General features: G+C 42.1%; 1 protein-coding gene across 4 annotated transcripts in view; it reads left to right on the top strand.

The window, feature by feature from the left end:
* The window catches only part of LOC131539043 (NACHT, LRR and PYD domains-containing protein 3-like), a 176297-nt gene that overhangs the window by 132151 nt on the left and 22036 nt on the right, over positions 1-22110 (top strand). The window contains exons 21-22 of one of the 4 annotated variants that reach the window (XR_009270763.1): positions 18278-18324; positions 18429-18521. The exons of 2 other annotated variants lie outside the window; for them this stretch is intronic. Coding sequence is in view for 1 of the 2 variants with exons in the window: in XM_058773327.1 (XP_058629310.1) it covers positions 18278-18324; positions 18429-18781 (400 nt within the window). In the remaining variant the exon portion in view is untranslated. Of the gene's footprint in view, positions 1-18277; positions 18325-18428; positions 19675-22110 lie in introns of those variants that run through there. One more of the 4 variants, XM_058773327.1, reaches the window with a different exon arrangement.

The following is a 22110-nucleotide window of genomic DNA, read 5'->3' as shown; positions in this document are numbered from 1 at the left end:
TTTATAGAACATGTTACACTCTCCTTTCTAATCTAGAGGATTTGTGGGAGGCATAACAAAGAAAAGTAAATTAAAATAGATTAAAGTAATATTAAAGGATAAAATAGAACAAGGAGAACACACTTAAGGAGCCCTGGAGAAGTTTTGACATGCCCTGACATTTGTGCTTTTTTCAGTTTCTTATAAACATATTTATAACTAAAGTCTAATTACACATTATTGTAGCACACTTTGTGCTGAATACAATGTAATCAGCATGTGTGTACAATTTTGTACTTTTGAGAAAACAACGTTTATGTGTGGTAAGTGAAAAAGTAAAATTAAGTCACTGAAAAAAATGCCATAAAACACATAAATGAAGAATGTTTGGGCTTGTCGGGGTCAGGGTGAATGAGGATCGGTGCGCTGGTAAAAACCCTCTTTAACCCTCTGGGGTCTGAGGGTGTTTTGGGGCCCCAGAGAAGTTTTGACATACCCTGGCATTTGTGCTTTTTTCAGTTGCTTATAAACATTTTGATGGCTAAAGTCCAAAAACACTGTATTCAGCACAAACTGGGCTACAATAATATGTGAGCAGCATGTACGTACATGATTGTGTTTTTGAGAAAACAACGTGTATGCGTGGTTTGAAAAAAACTAAAATTTTAAACTAACTGAAATAAGACCATAAAACACATACAGAACATTTGTTCACAAGACTTTTGAGAACTGGATCTTGTAGCCTAGAATATTTGCTTCAAAATTACCTAAAAATAATCTAACTCACTCATTCAGAGAAAACAATATATTGATTTAAATTTTCTATGTCACTTTTTGAGTGGAAAGGCTCTATGCGAGAGGGCATGACTCACACCTGAGAAGACAAAGGCCCGCATAATGAGCTCCATAATGAGCCATTCAGTCAGGTATGTGACTGAGAGGGAAAAGTTACAAGAAAGAATGTGAGGAAAAAGGAAATGTGTATACATATAACTATCACATAAAATAACTTGAGATTCACTTGCGAGTGCAGTTAAACAGTTTATTAGGAACAAACAAACAAATAAACAAAAGAAGAGTCAAGACATCGTGGGTGCAATATCCAAAATATCCAAAACAGTGGCAGGAAAATGGAACCCAGGAAAACAGGAGACAGCAGAAACTGCATGAGAAAACAGTGTCTTCAGCTTATTTATTTGATCCAAAGTACAGCAAAAACAGTACATTATATTTATTATAATATATAGGCCTACATATTACTATTCAAAATAAATAAAGCACCCCCCCCCACACACACACTAAAATGAATAAATAAACTAGTGAGCATATTGATAGTCTTATCAGGAGCAACTATATTATTACATTAGCAATCACCAATATTGCCCACGTGATTTTATAACATAGATGCACACATGTATTATCATACAATACAAAAACAACATCTTATAACTGAGAAACTAAATTATTATTGTTAAGCTTATTATAAACATGTTTGAGCAGGTATTTGCAAACAGAGTAGGCTACTTCACAGTAAAGATTGGTCTAAACTTTCTTAGACATTACTTTTATATCATTGTTTATAGAACATAAATATCCTGCAACATTTAAATGCAATGAAAGGCTGCCGATCATATTTCAAAATGTTGCACTCGATTTCACACATTTTATTCTGGAGTTATAAATGCGTTCAACTTTGTCACAACAACACATTATCGAATGCCAATAAGAAACATTACTTACTCGGTATAAAGTATCTCCTCCTCCGTGGCTCCAGCTGCGCTCGCGCTCTGTTTGTGAAGTAAACAAGACTTTTTCCTCTCAGCACGTTTCTGAGGTAAATACAAGGCTTTTTCCTCTCAGCGTGTTCTTCCAAAACTGAAAAGAATCCGAGATGAACCCGTTGCTGCTTTGTTTACGGTGGTGTGGGCGTTTACATGCCGCGTGGCTCGCGTGGAGGTTTGTAATAACAATAGCGCGAGCAGCGCGTGGGCGTGACCTAATTAAAGATAATGAGACCAGACGGAAAAACTGGACATGTCCTTGGTTTCATACGGATTACTTTATCACAGAATATTTGTTTTCTGTAAGACTTGCTTCATTTAACAGTAGACATGTCAAGCTTTCTATAGATATATTTCTCATGTCTCTGTGTGAAGTATTTGCTGAGTTACAGTTAATTTTAGTGACGTGTTTCAAAAAGCAGTTCGCGGAGACGGAGAAGACAGAAAGCGCACCCTGTTTGTTTTCTTTATTCTTCAAAAGCACAAAGTTTAGTTGTTATTAAGAGTGTATACAAATAAAAGTAGACCCCTTACAGATTCGAATGGTGTATTGCTTTTATCTGTACGATCAAAAATGGCAGAGTAATTCAAGCTCATTTCGGCCTTATCAGGAAAATCTGCCTCAAAACGCGTATACGCGTTTGTTGACCCCAGAGGGTTAAAGATGTAAAAGCTTCGTCAGCAACTGGTGACCAGGACAGAGACTTGGGCTTGTTTTTCAGCAGGTTTGTAAGTGGACTGGTAATGGTACTGTAATTGTAGATGAACCGTCTATAGAAATTGGAGAATCCTAGGAAGCGTTGGAGTTCTTTGGTGGTGGTGGTGGGTAGTGGCCAGTTCTTGATGGCTGCCACCTTCCCCTTGTCCATCCAGATGCCACCGTTGTCAATGATGTATCCAAGGAACTGTACTGAGGGTTGGTGGAATGAACTTTTCTCTGCTTTGAGGAATAAATTGAATTCCCTCAGCCGCTTCAGGACCTCCGCAACATGGTGGCGATATTCGGCCATACTCCGGGAGTAGATGAGGATATCATCAATATAGACGAGGACAAATCGATGGAGAAACTCCCAGAGTACCTCATGCATGAAATCCTGGAATACGGAGGGGGCGTTGACTAGTCCGTACGGCATAACCAAATATTCATAATGGCCAGTGGGAGTCACGAAGGCTGTCTTCCACTCGTCCCCCTCACGTATCCGGATGAGGTTGTAGGCACTGCGGAGGTCCAACTTAGTAATGACGGTGGCTCCGCAGAGATGTTCCAAAGCCGCTGGGACGAGGGGAAGAGGATAGAGGAATTTGACTTGTTAAGAGTTATCTTGTTAAGAGCCCGGTAATCTATGCAAGGCCACAAGCCTCCGTCCTTCTTGGCCACAAAGAAAAAACTCGAAGCAGCAGGGGACGTAGAAGGGCGGATGTAGTCTTGTTGTAAAGCCTCTCCTATGTACTCTTCCATGCTTCTGTTCAGTAAGTGAAAAGGGGTAAATCTTTCCACGGGGCACTGGCTCACCTGGAATGAGATCTACAGCACAATCCCATGACCGATGTGGTGGCAGCTGTGAGGCTGTGTGACTGTTTTTCCACTGGACTCTCGATGGTTCATGAGCAGTGGTGGACCTGGACCCTGAAGTAAGGGCAGGTCTAGACTGTGGAGCAGAGGCAGACCTGAACTGTGGAGCAATGGCCATGGAGCAGTGGCAGACAGTGGGACAATGGAGGACGTGGGCTATGGATCAGATCCAGAGGAGCATGGAGCCATGGCGGAGCAGGCAGAGCAGGAAGGCAGGTTGGTGCCAGCAGAGCAGGAATCCATGGTGGAGCAGAGACATGGATAGACCACTTGACTGTGACAGAGCAGGCTTGACTTGACTTGGCATGAACAGACTTGAATCGAACAAACTTGACTTGGCATAAACAGACTCACCGACAGCAGGTTACAACATCAATACATGACGAGAGACAATGGCAACATGAGGGCTACTTATAGCAAACACCAAGTGTCACATGATAAGAACCAACCAATGAGCAAACAGAACTGAAAACCACATGACAGGACAATAACTAATGAGGAACATGACACATGACTATAACAACCAATCACAAAATGACCCATACACAAGGCAGAAATACATGAGGGCAAGGGAAGCATGACACTAACAGCATGAATCAAATTACAAAATAAAAGACATGAAAACAAGAACGTGAAACAAAACCCTAAACAGACATTACAGACGTCCGAAAATGACACTTCGAAAACTACACAAAGTGAATATGACAGAATCTCATAAAACCTCTGTTGATGAATCAGTGTCTTCTTAAGTGAAATGATAGTCATGTGTAAGAAAAATACTAATACTAATACTAATATTTTAAACTTGACCGTCGAGTTCACTTTGTGTGGTTTCTGAAGCGATCCTCTCCCCTTGCATTATATGGGCTAAACATCTTTGCTTGTGTTCATCTGAAGAAAGAAAGTCATAAACATCTGGGATGACATGAAGGTGAGTAAATGATGATAGAATTTAAATTTTTGGGTGAAATATCCCCTTGAACAAGATGTGATGCAGAGGCCAGAAACATATTCCAGACAGAATACAAGAATGTGTTGAATAAATGAGGAGAGTCATACTGTAGAATTAAAACATATAACATTAACGTTTTAAAAGGCCACTTGTCTATTTAACATCACAGTCTAAAATGATAATAATCTTTTAATGGTTTATTTGGAGTTTTTTTTCCCCCAGTAAATATTGATATAATTATTTGTGACTAATTAGATTAATTAATGGGCAAATCATGTAATTATTTAGATTGAAAAAAATATTCACTGACAGTCCTAATTGATACTCAATGTGTCATATAATGACGTATTATACAACTTATCCACTACCTGGTGAGAACATCACTAAACATAAATTACAATTAATTTAACACACAATGTTCATTTAAACACTTTTTTGGAGATTTGTAACATTTAATTAAAAAAAAGCAATCATTCCCACAAAAATATTAACTGTATTTTAATTCTCATCACTGATTTTATTTGCAATTTTTATTCAGCCAATATATTACACAACGAATGGCTCTATCAAAACAGAAAAATAATGAATAAACCTTATGAAATGCAACTTTGCTACCTCAATATGCTTCCTCAGATTTGATGATAAACTTTTGAAGCCAGACATTTACCTGATGAAACAAGTTATAAGTGAAGTAGAAATGTTTCATAGGTTCTCACAGCAGGTATGCCCGTTTGAACTTCCGTTTACCATATTTAATGTGCATAAGATAAAATAAAAATGTAATATACTTTTAAAGATGAAATAAAGTAAAAGTACAAGTAGTCAATTTAAATCGTGATTGAATAAAGTACAAATCCTCCAAGTACAGTAATCAAAAGTGATTACAGGAGAATGATGACAGGAGAATCTCACAGTTTAACAGGAAACTCTGACACATGCAAACAGAGAAACAAACACAATCATTTATTATAACATTTACTTAAGAAATTATAGAGAAATCATAACTGTGTTTTGACAAAGAGTTTACAGAAAAAGGCTGACAGTAAGATATTTGTAATGTGCTGTACTATATAAAGCGCACAATGAAAATAAATCCAGAAGGGATACACACAGGAGAAGAGCAGGAGCAAACATAGCACACACACTGATAACGAAAACATAACGAATAACCGGCCCTGACAGAGCAGGGAGTATAAATAAGGAGAGTAATGAATGAGTTACAGCTGCAAAACATAAGGAACCATAGAAACAAATCTGGCGGCTGTTTCATAAAACAAATTGACCAAATAAGCCAGGCTTATTTCAGCTAGTCTGAGGGTGTACTCACACTAGGCATTTTGAACCATGCCCAAGCGCCCCAAAGCCTGGTTCATTTAACTAGTGTGAGCGCTCCGTGTCACGCTTGGGCGCGGTTCATTTAGCTGTCCCTGACTCGGTTGGAAGAGGTGGCCCAGAGTACGGTTCAGTTGGGCTCAGGCACAGTATGCATGTAGTGTGAGCACTAATACATGCTTCTGATCCGTGCAGCATGATTGCGTGAACATTTCTGAGCGGCAAAAGTGATAGATCTGCAATATATTGTGAGAGGGCCGTGTGTCACCGCGTCCAAAATGACTCAAAATAATAAACCATAAAGTTAACAAAGCAATGTACTCCACTGTGCTGAGAGAGAGCGCTTCTCTGCTGTCTTCTCTTGCTGTCCTTAGCCATCTTCAAGAATCGGCTATAAACACAGCCCTTCCATCTTTATTTGACCCTCTAACTCTAGCACTCTCTATTCTAAAAAAAAAAAAACTTCAGAAAAAAACTTTAGACTTGCACTCTATTCATTTACTGCTTGTTCTCTTAAAAAAAAAAAAAATAATAAAATACTACTTTTCTAATCTTTTTGTATTCTATCTGTTTCTTTTTATTTATTATACAATTAACAAAAACAAAAAAGGCCTCTAACATTAGCTTGCTCTATTCTTTTCTATTCTATTGTCACGGTTACACCAGGCTCCACCACCACTCAACCCTCCCAATCACCCGAATACTAATCAGCCTTTTTTTTACCTAACATCTGTCTGAGTCTGTGTTCCCTGGCAGAAGACCAGACCACATCAACATGAACCCCACGGGTGTCAATCCGTTCCAGGAGTTAGTGGATTCACTCCGCAAAGTCCTCAGTGCACCTGCTAATCCCACACCTGAAAATCCCACACCAGCACCTCTTCCCAGTTCTCCTGCAAAGTCAGTTTCTTCACCAATCTACACCGTCAGTCCCATGGTCAACCTGGCGCCCTACTATGGCTTGAAGCAGGAATGCAATGGATTCCTCCTACAATGTTCGCTCGCCCTCGAGATGCAGCCTCATCGCTTCCCCACCGAAAGAGCTAAAATCTCATATATTCTCACTCTGTTATCAGGTCGAGCGCTCCAGTGGGCAGAGTCATTATGGCGTCAAGACGGTCCCGCAACTCGATCGCTCAGTTCATTTATGACCCACTTCCGTGAGGTGTTTGGACGACCGGCTGGAGACTCAACCATCAGCAAACAGCTCTATCACCTGCAGCAAGGCAAGGGCTCGATTCAAGATTAGATGCTTCGATTTCGAACTCTCGTAGCAGCAAGCGGATGGAATGAGCGTTCCCTGCTGACGACCTTTTGGCAAGGTTTGGAACCTTTATTAAGGCTGCATCTCGCTGCATACGACGACTCTATGGGGCTCGAACAGTTCATTCAACTTGCCATTAGAGTGTCTAATCATATCCAGGGATATATGGGGCGTGATTTGTGCCAAAAATTTCCTCTCCATCACCTCCAGCCAGGGTCCCCCAGCTTTCCAGAACCTAAACCCGAACCTATGCAAGTGGACCATACTCGTCTTTCAGCAGCTGAACGTCAACATCGGCTGACCCAGGGCTTGTGCTTGTATTGTGGCCAGAATGGACATAGTCTTCAAACATGTCCCATCCGTCCTCCAAGACCTTTGGTGAGTACGGTTTCATATTCCTCCCTAAATACAAAACCACTCATCATTATGGTTCAACTCACTGTTCCCAGTAACTCAGTTACAGCATATGCCCTCCTCGACTCCGGGTCAGCTGGCAACTTCATCTCTGAAAAGCTCTGCAACCAACTCCTACTCAAGAAAAAGGTGAATGCCATTCAGTACAAACTCCAGTCTATAACTAGCAGTCCCCTCGGCCAAGGAAAGGTCCGTTACTTGGTCGGACCCATTAAACTTCAAGTTGGACAATTGCATACCGAAGAAATCCATCTACTGGTTCTGGAAAACTCCACCGCTGGGGTTGTACTAGGGCGCCCGTGGCTCGTTTCCCATGCACCTGTCATCTCATGGAACACCGGTGACATCCTGAAGTGGGGTAAGAGTTGCTTTCCCGGATGCTTTCCATTGCTACCACATCCTATGTCACCATCACCTGTTATTTCTCTCAACTCCACGTCCATTGAAAGTCCTACAGAAAAACTCTGTGATGATCCCCTCAGAATATTCCCACTTCAGCGACGTGTTCTGCCGGAAACGAGCCACCCGTTTACCACCTCACCGACCATGGGACTGCGCCATTAACATCTTACCTGACCAACCAGTGCCCAGAGGTAAAATCTATCCTCTCTCCAGCCCCGAGCAGAAGGCCACGGAGGAGTATATTGAAGAGGCAATTCAACAGGGCTACATCCGTCCATCTACTTCCCCTGCTGCATCCAGCTTCTTCTTTGTGGGTAAAAAGGATGGTGGCTTGCGACCCTGCATTGATTACAGAGCATTAAATCGTATCACAGTCAAGTTCCGTTATCCCCGTCCTCTCGTTCCAGCAGCCTTGGAATAACTTTGCAGAGCCTGGATCTTTATCAAGCTTGACCTCAGAAGTGCATACAACCTCATTCGAATACATGAGGGGGACGAGTGGAAGACTGATTTTGTCACCCCTACTGGCCACTCGTGATGCCATATGGACTCGTCAACGCCCCCTCCGTATTCCAAGGTTACATGAATGAGGTGTTCCGGGATTATCTCCACCGTTTCGTCCTGGTCTATATAGATGACATCCTAATATACTCCTGGAACGAGGCCGACCATCGCCACCACGTTGAGGTCTTATAGCGGCTCCGCGAACACCATCTCTTCCTCAAAGCTGAGAAGTGTACTTTTCATCAAACTTCGCTCCAGTTCCTCGGTTATGACATCAGTCCCAAAGGAATTAAGATGGATGAGAGGAAGTTGGAAGCCATCGAGACCTGGCCCATTCCCACAATGATCAAAGAACTCCAAAGATTCCTAGGTTTCTCCAATTTCTACAGACGATTCATCCAGAACTACAGCTCAATCACCTCTCCACTTACCAACCTTCTCAAGAACAGACCCAAGTCTCTATCCTGAACTCACGAGGCCGACAAAGCCATGAAGGTACTCCAACAGGCCTTCAGCCCCTCTCCTGATTCACCCCAACCCAGAGAAGCCCTTCGTCGTGGAAGTAGACGCTTCCACATCAGGAGTAGGGGCCGTGTTATCCCAGCAGCAGGGGACTCCTCCCAAACTCCATCCATGTGCCGCCTTCTCCAAAAAGTTATCCCCGGCGGAGCAGAACTATGATATCGGCAAGAGGGAGCTCCTTGCTATCAAGCTTGCTCTGGAGGAATGAAGACACTGGCTTGAAGGGGCCCTACATCCCTTTGAGGTTCTCACTGACCATCGTAACCTCGAATACCTCAGGGACGCCAAACGCCTGAATCCCCGACAGGCCAGATGGGCTCTCTTCTTTACTCGCTTTGATTTTACCATCACCTACCGTCCAGGGACCAAGAACTCCAAAGCGGATGCACTCTCCTGCCTTCATGCTCCCGAAGAACCTCCTGAATACCCTGAGATAATCTTAAAACCGGAACTCATTGTAAGTCCCATTCAGTGGTCCCTGGACGAAGGAATAGCAAATGCCAGTGCCTCCGAACCTACTCCGCCGGGGTGTCCTCCGGACCGCACCTATGTTCCCACTTCTCAACGCAATCAGTTAATCCATGACTCTCATACATCTCTGGGCACTGGTCACCGTGAGGCCAATCAAACCCTCTCGCTGCTTAAAGATCGCTTCTGGTGGCCCGGGATGGCTGAAGACATCAGAAGGTATGTGAGAGGGTGCAAGGAATGTGCTATGTCAAAGACACCGTGAAATCTACCATCTGGAAAGCTGCTACCTCTTCCCGTTCCTCGACGCCCCTGGTCACATCTAGGAGTGGACTTCGTGACAGATCTACCTCCATCAGATGGTAACACATGCATACTAGTGGCAGTTGACCGATTCTCTAAAGCCTGTAAACTTATTCCCCTCAAGGGTTTACCTACCGCCATGGAGACGGCTGAACAACTCTTCAATCATGTATTTCGCAACTTCGGGCTCCCTGAGGACATTGTGTCTGATAGAGGCCCCCAATTCATCTCCCGAGTCTGGCGGGCATTCTTCTCCCTCCTAGATGTGACTGTGAACCTGTCATCTGGGTACTACCCTCAGAGCAATGGCCAAACGGAGAGAAAGATCCAGGAAATCGGCCGTTACCTCCGTACCTTCTGCCACAACCACCAGAACTCCTGGAACCACCAATTCCTTGTGTGGGCCGAGTACGCACAAAACTCCCTACGACAACCATCCACTGATCTGACACCCTTCCAGTGCGTACTGGGCTACCATCCACCTCTATTCCCTTGGTCTGGGGAACCATCGGAAGTACCATCTGTCACGCATTGGTTCCAGGACAGCGAGAGGGTCTGGGACTCAGCTCACCAACACCTGCAGAGAGCCTTCCGTCGACAGAAACACCACGCTGACTTACGGAGGACTTCAACACCTACCTACCAACCAGGTCAGAAGGTATGGCTCTCCACACGGGACATATGGCTCCGGTTACCCTGCAAAAAGCTGAGTCCCAGGTTCATTGGCCCATTCCTTATCGTCCGTCAGGTCAACCCAGTCACCTACCAATTACAACTTCTTGCACAATATAGAATTCATCCCACATTCCACGTATCACTCTTAAAACCATATCATTCACCTGTTTCTCCTGTTTTCACAGAGCCTGGACCAGTAGCCGAACCCCCTCTTCCCATAATGCTGGAGGATGGAACCGTTTACTCTGTCAAGGAGATCCTGAATTCTAGGCGTCGAGGTGGGCGACTAGAATACTTAGTAGACTGGGAGGGCTACGGCCCAGAAGAGAGGTCTTGGGTCACCAGGGATGACATCTTGGATCCTAACCTTCTCACAAAATTCCACTCAACGCACCCGCAATGCCCAGCACCACGAGGCCGAGGTCGTCCACCTAGGCGCCACATTCAACGCCCTCAGGATCTGGCCGTGGAGGAGGGGGTTATGTCACGGTTACACCAGGCTCCACTACCACTCAACGCTCCCAATCACCCGAATACTAATCAGCCACACCTGTCACGTAATCATCAGAACACACATATAAGCACGCACCCAGCACTCACTCATTGTCTGGTCTCCCTCGTGGATCACAGATGCTAACATTATTCTGCTCACAAAGTGTGAATCTTCTTCTTCCAAGGATTGTACTTCGTCTCCAACGATCTTCTAGAACATTCTCCGTCACTCACCTGTTTCCCCCGCTCCTGGATCCCAATACTTACCTCTCCGTGCTGTGTGTGTGATCTTCAGTCTGGTAATCCAGTTATCATTCCATCCAGAGTCTCGTCTGTCTCCTAACGTCCATATCATCTTGTTGAACTTGACTGTCAATAAATACACCAGTTGAGGGTTTCTATTACCTAACATCTGTCTGTGTTCCCTGACATCTATCTGTTTTCTTTTTATTTATTATATAATAAAAAAACCTTGCTACATATACTGCGTTACCCTAACTGAGACTTGTTATAGCACTTGCATATCATTGCTCTTTTGTTGATTTTGATTGCTTCCATTGTCCTCATTTGTAAGTCGCTTTGGAAAAAAGCGTCTGCTAAATAACTAAATGTAAATGTCTTCACGTGCTATCAGAAACTTTCCTATTTCCCACTTATAAAGTCACAATTACGAGCTTGTTGTATTCAAGTGATTTGTTGTCGGAAAGAATAAAATGTAATATTCCATTGGTTGATAACCATAAGCATTCACTGCACTAGATATGCTTGCTGACGAATGATGATTCTGTAATTTCGGTTAAAAACATGCTTATTTAAAATACATACAATATGCTTCAAATGCCTATATATAAATAGGCACTAATTTAACGACAAGACAAAGTGATGTAGTTATTGTTTAAAAAAAATAATAATAAAGAATAGCATTGACAGCAGCAATCTCAGGGACAATCATGCTCGGGCTCAGTTGAAAACAACCGTGCCTAGTGTGAGTACACCTTGACTAATTGTCAGTTTATTTGGTTTCATAAAGCAAATTTACAGAAGCTCAAGCTCAGTCACTGTGGCCACTTATGCTGGGAAACTAACCTGGTCCGGAGAAGGCTAACTGTCAGGCTAAGCTGAGCTCCTCTAACATTGACTAATAGGAACACAATGATATTACCACTGACTCTCTGACACATTATTATTTGACTTTATTATCAGTCCAAAAATAAAAGTAAACAGAAAATGGAACTTAAATAATAAATAAATAAAAATAAATATAGGCAACAACCAATTGTATTTTACATTTACATTTAGTCATTTTGCAGATGCTTTTATCCAAAGCGACTTACAATTGGGGAATACATAAAGCGATTAATCTTGAAGAGGCAATCAGACATACGAAGTGCTTGCAACACCAAGTCTCAGGCATTGTTCAAATAAATACAAACTACCAAAGGAAGGAATAAGTAAAGATAAATTTTTTTTTTTTTTTTTTTTAAGTTTAGGATGAAATCAAGTGCTGTCGAAAGAGATGAGTTTTCAGTTGTTGCTTGAAGATTGACAGGGATCCAGCATTCCGGATAGGGGTGGGAAGATCGTTCCACCAGCCAGGAATGGTGAACGAGAATGTTCTAGAGAGTGATTTTGCGCCTCTCTGTGATGGTACCACGAGGCGTCGCTCACTAGCAGATCTCAGATTTCTGGAGGGGATGTAGTTTGTTAATAGAGAGTGCAAGTAAACGGGTGCTGAGCCAGTGGTTGTTCTATATGCAACCATCAGTGTCTTGAACTTGATGCGAGCTGTGACTGGTAGCCAGTGCAGGGAGATAAAGAGAGGTGTAACATGGGCTTTTCTGGGCTCGTTGAAGACCAGTCGTGCCGCTGCATTCTGAATCATTTGTAGAGGTTTGACTGTGTTAGACGGAAGTCCAGCCAGAAGAGCATTGCAATAGTCCAGCCTAGAAATGACAAGGGCCTGGACAAGAAGTTGTGCAGCATGCTCTGTCAGAAAGGGCCTGATCTTTCTGATGTTATATAGTGCAAACCTGCAAGATCGAGCAGTTTTTGTAATGTGGTCTTTGAAGGTCAGCTGATCATCAAAGATTACACCAAGATTTCTGACCGAAGTTGATGGGGTTATTGTTGATGAACCTAACTGGATCGTGAAGTCATGCTGTAGAGTCGGAGTGGCAGGGAGGACAAGAAGCTCAGTCTTTGCCAGGTTGAGCTGCAGGTGATGTTCTTTCATCCATGCCGAGATGTCCGCCAGGCAACCTGAGATCCTTGCAGCTACCGTTGGATCATCTGGTTGAAAAGAGAGGTAGAGCTGTGTGTCATCAGCGTAGCAATGGTATGAGAATCCATGTGCCTGTATGATGGGACCCAGTGATGTAGTGTATGTGGAGAAGAGGAGGTTCAAGAACTGATCCCTGAGGAACCCCAGTGACCAGTTGATGTGCTTTGGATACCTCACCTCCCCAGGCCACCCTGAAAGACCTACCAGTGAGATAGGATTCAAACCAGCGAAGTGGAATGCCAGTGATGCCCAGTGATGAGAGGGTGGACAGGAGTATCTGATGATTGACAGTGTCAAAAGCGGCAGATAGGTCCAGCAGAATGAGGACTGATGATTTGGAATGGGCTTTTGCACTGCAGGGCTTCAGTGACCGAGAGAAGCGCAGTCTCAGTTGAATGGCCCTCCTGAAACCTGACTGTTTAGCATCCAGTTTGTCGTTCTGTGAAAGAAACAGTGAGACTTGGTTGAAGACAACTCGTTCAAGTGTTTTCGCTATGAACGGAAGGAGAGAGACAGGTCTGTAGTTTTCTATAAGAGAAGTGTTTAATGTAGGTTTTTTGAGCAGTGGGGTTACCCGAGCCTGCTTGAACGCAATGGGGAAGTTGCCTGTGAGTAGGGATGTGTTGATGATGTGTGTGAGTGCAGGTAAGAGTGTGGGTGAGATTGCTTGGAGAAGGTGTGAGGGGATTGGGTCAAGAGGACATGTTGTAGGATGGTTGGAGAGGAGAAGCTTGGATACTTCAGCTTCAGTGAGGGACAGAAAGAAAAGATGGGAGTTTTTGCAGTGGATGTGGTAGGGTGAGTGTCCTGTGTGCGTGGAGGTGAAAACTGACCACTGATTGATCTAGTTTTGTCTGTAAAGAAAGTGGCAAAGTCATCAGCTGTAATAGAGGTGGTGGGAGGAGGTGGAGGGGACAGAGGAGGAATTAAATGTTCTGAAGAGATTACGCATGTCTGGAGCGCTGTCGATCTTGTTGCGGAAATGTGAGGATTTGGCAGTGTGGACTTTAGCAGAGAAGGATGTGAGCATAGACTGGTACCTACTGAGGTCCGACAGATCGTTAGATTTGCGCCATTTTCTCTCTGCCGCTTGAGTGTAGTCCGATGTTCACGAAGAACCTCGGATAACCAGGGGTTGGAAGGAGCAGCCCGTGCTGGCCTAGAGGAGAGAGGACAAATGTCGTCTAGACAAGAGGTTAAGGTAGAGCATAAAGTCTCAGTAGCTGCGTTTACATCCAGAGATGAGAAATGGGTGGGTGAAGGAAGAGGAGGATACTACAGAGGAGAGATGGGAAGGAGAAAGGGAGCGCAGGTTTCGTCTAAAAGTAACTGGTAGGGGGTTGGTGGCACAGGAGAAGCAAAGTGTAATGTAAATGTAATGAAGAAATGGTCCAAGTATGTAGCGGTTGTACCAGAATGTTATCTGCAGTACAATTGCGTGTGTAAATTAAGTCAAGTTGGTTGCCTGATTTGTGCGTGCTAGTAGTGGTAAGGCGTTTGAGATCAAATGAAGCTAGGAGTGAATGGAAGTCTGTCGCATAAGGCTTGTCTAGGTGAATGTTGAAATCACCAAAGACTAGGAGTGGAGTGCCATCCTCCACGAAAGAGGACAGCAGCCCGTCCAGCTCCTCTAGGAAGGTGGCTAGAATTTGGCCAGGGGGACGGTAAATGACCACAATCTGGAGTTTTATCGGAGCTGATACAGTAATGGCATGAGATTCAAATGAGTTGTAATTGCATAGGGAAGAGCGGGTTGAGAATTTCCAATTGTTAGAAATGAGCAGACCAGTGCCTCCACCCCAGCCAACTTGCCGTGGGGTGTGAGAGAAAGAGAGATTAGTAGAGAGAGCAGCTGGGGTTGCTGAGTCTTCTGGACGAATCCAGGTCTCAGTCAAGCCCAAGATGCTGAGCGTGGATTTTAAAGAAAAAGCAGAAATGAAGTCAGCTTTGTTGACAGCTGACTGACAATTCCAGAGACCCACAGAGAAGGAAAGAGGTGTAGTGAAGGAGGTAGAGATAAGGCTCAGGTTAGCAGGGTTACGTTGCCGTCTGCGTGGGACGTTAGAGCGTGGTTGAGAGAGAACCGGAATGGTTTGGAAACACATGATAGAGGTGGCAGGAAAGAGGATAGAAACGGAGAGTGTGTAAGGGAAGGGGGAAAAAAGAAAAGATACTCAAGTGTGTCACTCGGTGTCGTTGCTCGGTTAAAGTCGCGCAGGAAAAGTCGATGGTCTTTACCTCGCCGGTCTTCACACGAGGAGGCTGAACGCTTCCGCTGATGCTTCCGCCAGCGCCGGACCTCTGATAAATACAGTTTAACACACTACCGTGAAAACAGCTGTGGCCGGCTTCTGATTGGCCCAGCCAATAGCCTTGTGCAAATAACTCAAGACGAAACTAACACTTCGCTTGCAAGGAGCAATGAAAATGATCCAGGTTCCTTCTTAGCCGAGGTGCAAATTATTATAATTAACAGAAAGTGCAATCAAACAACGAAACCTCAACGAAAATGCAGAATAGAAATAGAAGGGAAACGAAAGTATTCCTTCCCAACAGTAAGTAAATAATTTAAACAACAGATCTATGACTAAGTATCGCAACACTTACGAGCTGCTGTCCGTCTCTTCTGGTGAATATTCGGCTTCTCCCGACTTGTAATAGCGAACAGGCAGTTTAAATACTTTTACAGTCGCTGTGGCCGGCTTCTGATTGGCCCAGCCAATAGCCTTGTGCAAATAACTCAAGACGAAACTAACACTTCGCTTGCAAGGAGCAATGAAAATGATCCAGGTTCCTTCTTAGCCGAGGTGCAAATTATTATAATTAACAGAAAGTGCAATCAAACAACGAAACCTCAACGAAAATGCAGAATAGAAATAGAAGGAAACGAAAGTATTCCTTCCCAACAGTAAGTAAATAATTTAAACAACAGATCTATGACTAAGTATCGCAACACTTACGAGCTGCTGTCCGTCTCTTCTGGTGAATATTCGGCTTCTCCCGAATATTTTGTGTATTGTGCCCAAGATTTAATGAAATTGTTTTAAGATACAGTATATTAAAACATTTTAATATGGTTGCTACTTGTGCATTCAGTTGATCAGCTTCTAGCCATGCAGCCTTTCTCTCTGGTTTCATGACAGCTGTACCTTTTATGGTTATTAGTAAGGCAAGGCTAGGCAAGTTTATTTATATAGCGCATTTCATACACAGTGGTAATTCAAAGTGCTTTACATAAAAGGAAGTGAAATAGTCATTAAAAAAAAAGAAAAGTCCCATCAATAAAAACAAGGATTTAAAAAAATAATAATAATAAAAACAAGATGTAAAAATTGATTTAAAAAGAATTTAAAACAGTTAAGAATAGAAAATGGTTATACATAGTGCAATCAGTTCGGACGTAGCACAGTGCTCACTTAACAAAAGCACAGATAAACAGATGAGTTTTGAGTCTGGATTTAAATGTGGCTAATGTTTTAGCACATCTGATCTCATCTGGAAGCTGGTTCCAACTGTGGGCAGCATAATAGCTAAAAGCAGACTCCCCTTGTTTTGTGTGAGCCCTTGGTATTTCTAATTGACTCGATCCTAATGAACTGAGTGGTCTGTTAGGTTTATATTCAGTGAGCATATCTGCAATCTATTTAGGTCCTAGGCCATTGAGTGATTTGTAAATTAGTAAAAGTAATTTAAAATCAGTCCTAAATGTAACTGGAAGCCAGTGTAAGGACCTGAGGACTGGTGTGACATGCTCAGATTTTCTGGTTCTAGTCAGAATCCTGGCAGCAGTGTTCTGGATGAGCTGCAGCTGTCTAATGGTCTTCTTTGGAAGGCCGGTGAGGAGACCATTACAATAGTCCACCCTGCTGGTGATAAAGGCATGAACAAGTCTTGACTGGACACAAAACATCTAATTCTTGCAATGTTTTTGAGATGATAGTATGCTGATTTAGTTACTGCTTTGACATGACTTCTAAAACTAAGGTTTGTCTCCAGAATCACAGAAAAAGATTTTTGACTTGATTTTTAGTTGTTTGACCCCTAGAGTCAAGGTATGCATTCACCTTGAGAACTTCATCTTTGTTTCCAAATGCAATGACTTCAGCTTTCTCCTTGTTTAACTGAAGAAAGTTCTGGCACATCCAACAGTTAATTTCATCAATGCATTGGCAGAGGGAGTCAATGGGGCTATAGTCATTTGGAGATAAGGCTAGGTAAATCTGGGTATCATCAGCATAGCTGTGATAGGCAATTTGGTTCTTTCTTATTATTTGACATAGTGGGAGCATATACAGGCTAAACAAGAGTGGTGCAAGAATTGAGTAGTAGTACTTTAAAGTATTAAAAACACTAAATTAAAAGTTTAATTCACTAAATTAAAAATGAAAATGAATAATAGAAAACAGACTACCTTTTAACTGATGTTGTGATATCAGATGTTAGATAGCCTCACACGGGGCACCAAAAATGTAGTGATTTTAGATTTAAGTATCACCACCAGTGTAATGGCTTTCTGCTTAAATATTAATATTTAAGTTTGGTCATACTATTTCATACTATTCTGCCTTGACAATAAAGAACAATCATGGAAGATTGTTGAATAAATAAGATTTACATTTAAATTATAGGAAGTTGCAGTCTGACCAATCTGAAGGATTTGTGAGATATTGTTAACCTGCAGAGCCTTTTTTTACTGTATTATCAACACAAGGAGGACACAAGTGTAATAAAAGGGGTTTTATTAACAAAGGGATAGACAAGAGTAACTAACAACTACTAAATGGATACAATGAATGGATAAAGTGCAAAAGATTGATAACTGCAAGTGATTGAGCTGGATGTTACTATGTCATATTGATCATTTACTGCGTTTGATACAGGTGTTGATTTCATGGTCTGGTTTGGGACTCAAACACGCATCTCACCGCTGGAGTTTCTTCAAGCTCTTGTGAAAGCAGTAATGTTACTGCTGCAGAATCTCTGCTTTAGACCAGTTCAGTCTCTGTGAAACCAAACAAGACCAGTGAGAAAATCCTGAGCCAATTTATTTATTTATTCTGCGTTGTCTTGTTATTTGCTGTGAGATTTAGTCAGTCAGTAAGTGAGAGATAGAGTCTGAAATTGTGTGAGAGCTGATGCTAGTGCTATTCTAGCACATTTAGCACTTTGCTAGCATGTTTCAGAATATTGCTAGCCGGTTTAAAGTATGGTTTAGCATGTTGTGTTACCTTGATAATCATGTTTTCACAATCATCACAATATAATTTGATTAATCTCACTGCACTGTGTGTGTGTGTGTTTACTGACTGAATGTGACTCTGTCTGTGTTTTCTAGTGTGGACCATGGAGGAGAATCCAGAATTACAGCAGGAATAAAAAAATGTACGTCTACACACACACGCACACACACACACACACACACACACACACACACAGACAGCTGTAGTGATTGTTGTTGTTCTAAATCTCTCTGTTCTTGTGTTTAGATGCCTGTTTTCACAAACTGGATCCAAATACAGCAAACCCTGAACTAATTCTGTCTGAGGAGAACAGAGAAGTGACCTGTGTGAGAGAGAAACAGTCGTATCCTGATCATCGAGACAGATTTGATGTGTATCATCAGGTGTTGTGTAGAGAGAGTGTGTGTGGACGCTGTTACTGGGAGATTAAGTGCAGTGGAAGTAAAGATGTGTGTATATCAGTGTCATATAAGAGCATCAGGAGGAAGGGAGCGGGTTATGAGTGTTTGTTTGGATTTAATAATCAGTCCTGGAGTTTGTACTGCTCTCCTGACAGATACTCATTCAGACACAATAAGATAAAGACTGTTCTCCTGTGAAGCCCATCAGCGGAATAGGAGTGTATGATGGTGATGATTGTGATGATGATGATGATTATTATGATGATGATGTCAGTAGAATAGGTGTGTTTAATGATGTCAGAAGAATAGGAGTGTATAATGATGTCAGAAGAATAGGAGTGTATGTGGATCACAGTGCAGGAACTCTGTCCTTCTACAGCGTCTACAAAAACAGAATGAGACACATCCACACAGTCCAGACCACATTCACTCAGCCGCTCTGTCTTGGGTTTTATGTTTATGGACCATCAGTGAAACTGTGTTGATGAATCAGATTAGATTAATTAGAGATTCTACCCATAATGCTTTGGGCTGCATGATGAATGAACAGTGAGATGTTATAGAGTCTCTTCATGACATTAATGCTGCAGCTGTATGGCGTTATTTTAATGACAAATGTCAAGAGCGCATTATTGTAAGGCGAAAGCATATTAATAGAATGTGCGAATGCAAATCTCTCTGCTCGCACGCGGATTTCCTTTGCTCTCGCACAAAACCAGATGCGCGTGCTCAGATAGACGCTGCTCTCGAAAGACTGCGCGCACTTAAAACTCATCTCCAGGTTTCTTCCATAGACTGTAAAAAAAGATGGACGACGCGTCTCCACTTCCTTCCACTATAGAAAAGTGAAGCGAATGCATCTCAGTATGGCTGCTGCCATCTTGAGTAAATGACGTCATTTGGAGCCCGAGTCTGCGCAGTAGTGTCGTGAGGTGGAGCCGCGGTATCAAACTCCCGCCCAAACTCCCGCAGACCCAATCAACCATAACGACACACCACGTTCTTATAGCCTCAAATTACTAGCTAAAATCTAACTTATCACAAAAACGAACAATTGAACATACAGGTGCATCTCAATAAATTAGAATGTCATGGAAAAGTTCATTTATTTCAGTAATTCAACTCAAACTGTGAAACTCGTGTATTAAATAAATTCAATGCACACAGACTGAAGTAGTTTAAGACTTTGGTTATTTTAATTGTGATGATTTTGGCTCACAATTAACAAAAACCCACCAATTCACTATCTCAACAAATTAGAATATGGTGACATGCCAATCAGCTAATCAACTCGAAACGCCTGCAAACGTTTCCTGAGCCTTCAAAATGGTCTCTCAGTTTGGTTCACTAGGCTACACAATCATGGGGAAGACTGCTGATCTGACAGTTGTCCAGAAGATAATCATTGACACCCTTCACAAGGAAGGTAAGCCACAAACATTCATTGCCAAAGAAGCTGTCTGTTCACAGAGTGCTGTATCCAAGCATGTTAACAGGAAGTTGAGTGGAAGGAAAAAGTGTGGAAGAAAAAGATGCACAACCAACAGAGAGAACCGCAGCCTTTTGAGGATTATCAAGCAAAATCCATTCGAGAATTTGGGTGAACTTCACAAAGGAATGGACTGAGGCTGGGGTCAAGGCATCAAGAGCCACCGCACACAGATGTGTCAAGGAATTTGCCTACAGTTGTCGTATTCCTCTTGTTAAACCACTCCTGAACCACAGACAACGTCAGAGGCGTCTTACCTGGGCTAAGGAGAAGAAGAACTGGACTGTTGCCCAATGGTCCAAAGTCCTCTTTTCAGATGAGAGAAAGTTTTGTATTTCATTTGGAAACTAAAGTCCTAGAGTCTGGAGGAAGGGTGGAGAAGCTCATAGCCCAAGTTGCTTGAAGTCCAGTGTTAAGTTTCCACAGTCTGTGATGATTTGGGGTGCAATGTCATCTGTTGGTGTTGGTCCATTGTTTTTTGAAAACCAAAGTCACTGCACCCGTTTACCAAGAAATTTTGGAGCACTTCATGCTTCCTTCTGCTGACCAGCTTTTTAAAGATGCTGATTTCATTTTCCAGCAGGATTTGGCACCTGCCCACACTGCCAAAAGCACCAAAAGTTGGTTAAATGACCATGGTGTTGGTGTGCTTGACTGGCCAGCAAACTCACCAGACCTAAACCCCATAGAGAATCACCTCCATGCCACGCCGAATTGAGGCAGTAATTAAAGCAAAAGGAGCCCCTACCAAGTATTGAGTACATATACAGTAAATGAACATACTTTCCAGAAGGCCAACAATTCATTAAATATGTTTTTTTTATTGGTCTTATGAAGTATTCTAATTTGTTGATATTGGTGGATTTTTGTTAAATGTGAGCCAAAATCATCACAATTAAAAGAACCAAAGACTTAAACTACTTCAGTCTGTGTGCATTGAATTTATTTAATACACAAGTTTCACAATTTGAGTTCAATTACTGAAATAAATGAACTTTTCCACGACATTCTAATTTATTGAGATGCACCTGTATATCAGCGTGATAACGACTACCTTAAATGATCAAAACCATATTTCGGAAAATTGTATTGGAAGTGTAATAATTTTTTTTTTATTCTGACTGAAGTCCCATTCGTTTACATGGAGAGGGCGGGGTTTATGACCTTATCTAAACACAAACAAAAAAGCATATGATTCTTAAAGTTCATGTAGTCATATACAGCATGTATTGTGTACTTGGACTGAAATATATATATATATATAATATAGCCTATATCTCTTCTGATTTAAGACAGAACTATTTAAATAAGGGTCAGATGCACTATTCCCTAAACTGATACTTAAGATTTGGAGACCAAATATAACACAATAATGAATTTCTCATATTTGTCATAACACTACTATATTATATTTTATGTGTTTAATATACTCTGCGGACCCGGATACGGATCCAAAATCATGTAAAAATTTTCATGCTTTATTTACATAGCCTTCCTTATATGGTATCAGCCCATATATGGTCTCATTTGAAAGCTTAGAGCCTCTTCTTAACAAGGAATACCATACATAAATATGTATACCATACATATGATACATAAAGTAGTAAAATTAAGCTTAGAAATTTATTCATCCCACACACAAATTTCCGCCTAATGACTGCGAAGAATTTTTCCTAAGAATGTGTATTTTTTATATTTTTCACAATACAGTCAAGTCATATATCACAAGAAAGCTGACTGTATAGATTATTTCCTTGTGTGACAATCACAGATTGAATTATCTTCAATAGAATCGTCATGAGAAATGATGTCACAATTCTCACCTTTTCACAAACTTTTTGTCATTTTCCTACTCGTACTACTGCTTCAGTCAGCTGCAAACAGCCACGATTTTCACGTTTCTGCATGCCTACAAAGCTTGTGTGTTCCAGACTCACATCAGACTCACTTTTTGCCAAAACACATGCTCTCCAAAACATAAGTGCACTGGTATAGCAGCTCTGATAATCTACAACTCTGCTTTGCTCAGGGGCTTCAG

The sequence above is a fragment of the Onychostoma macrolepis genome, chromosome 04, assembly GCF_012432095.1.
Source record: "Onychostoma macrolepis isolate SWU-2019 chromosome 04, ASM1243209v1, whole genome shotgun sequence".
NCBI classification, from domain to species: Eukaryota; Metazoa; Chordata; class Actinopteri; order Cypriniformes; family Cyprinidae; genus Onychostoma; species Onychostoma macrolepis.
Note: the sequence above shows the minus strand (reverse complement) of the source record. Positions and strands in the feature narration are given on the sequence as shown.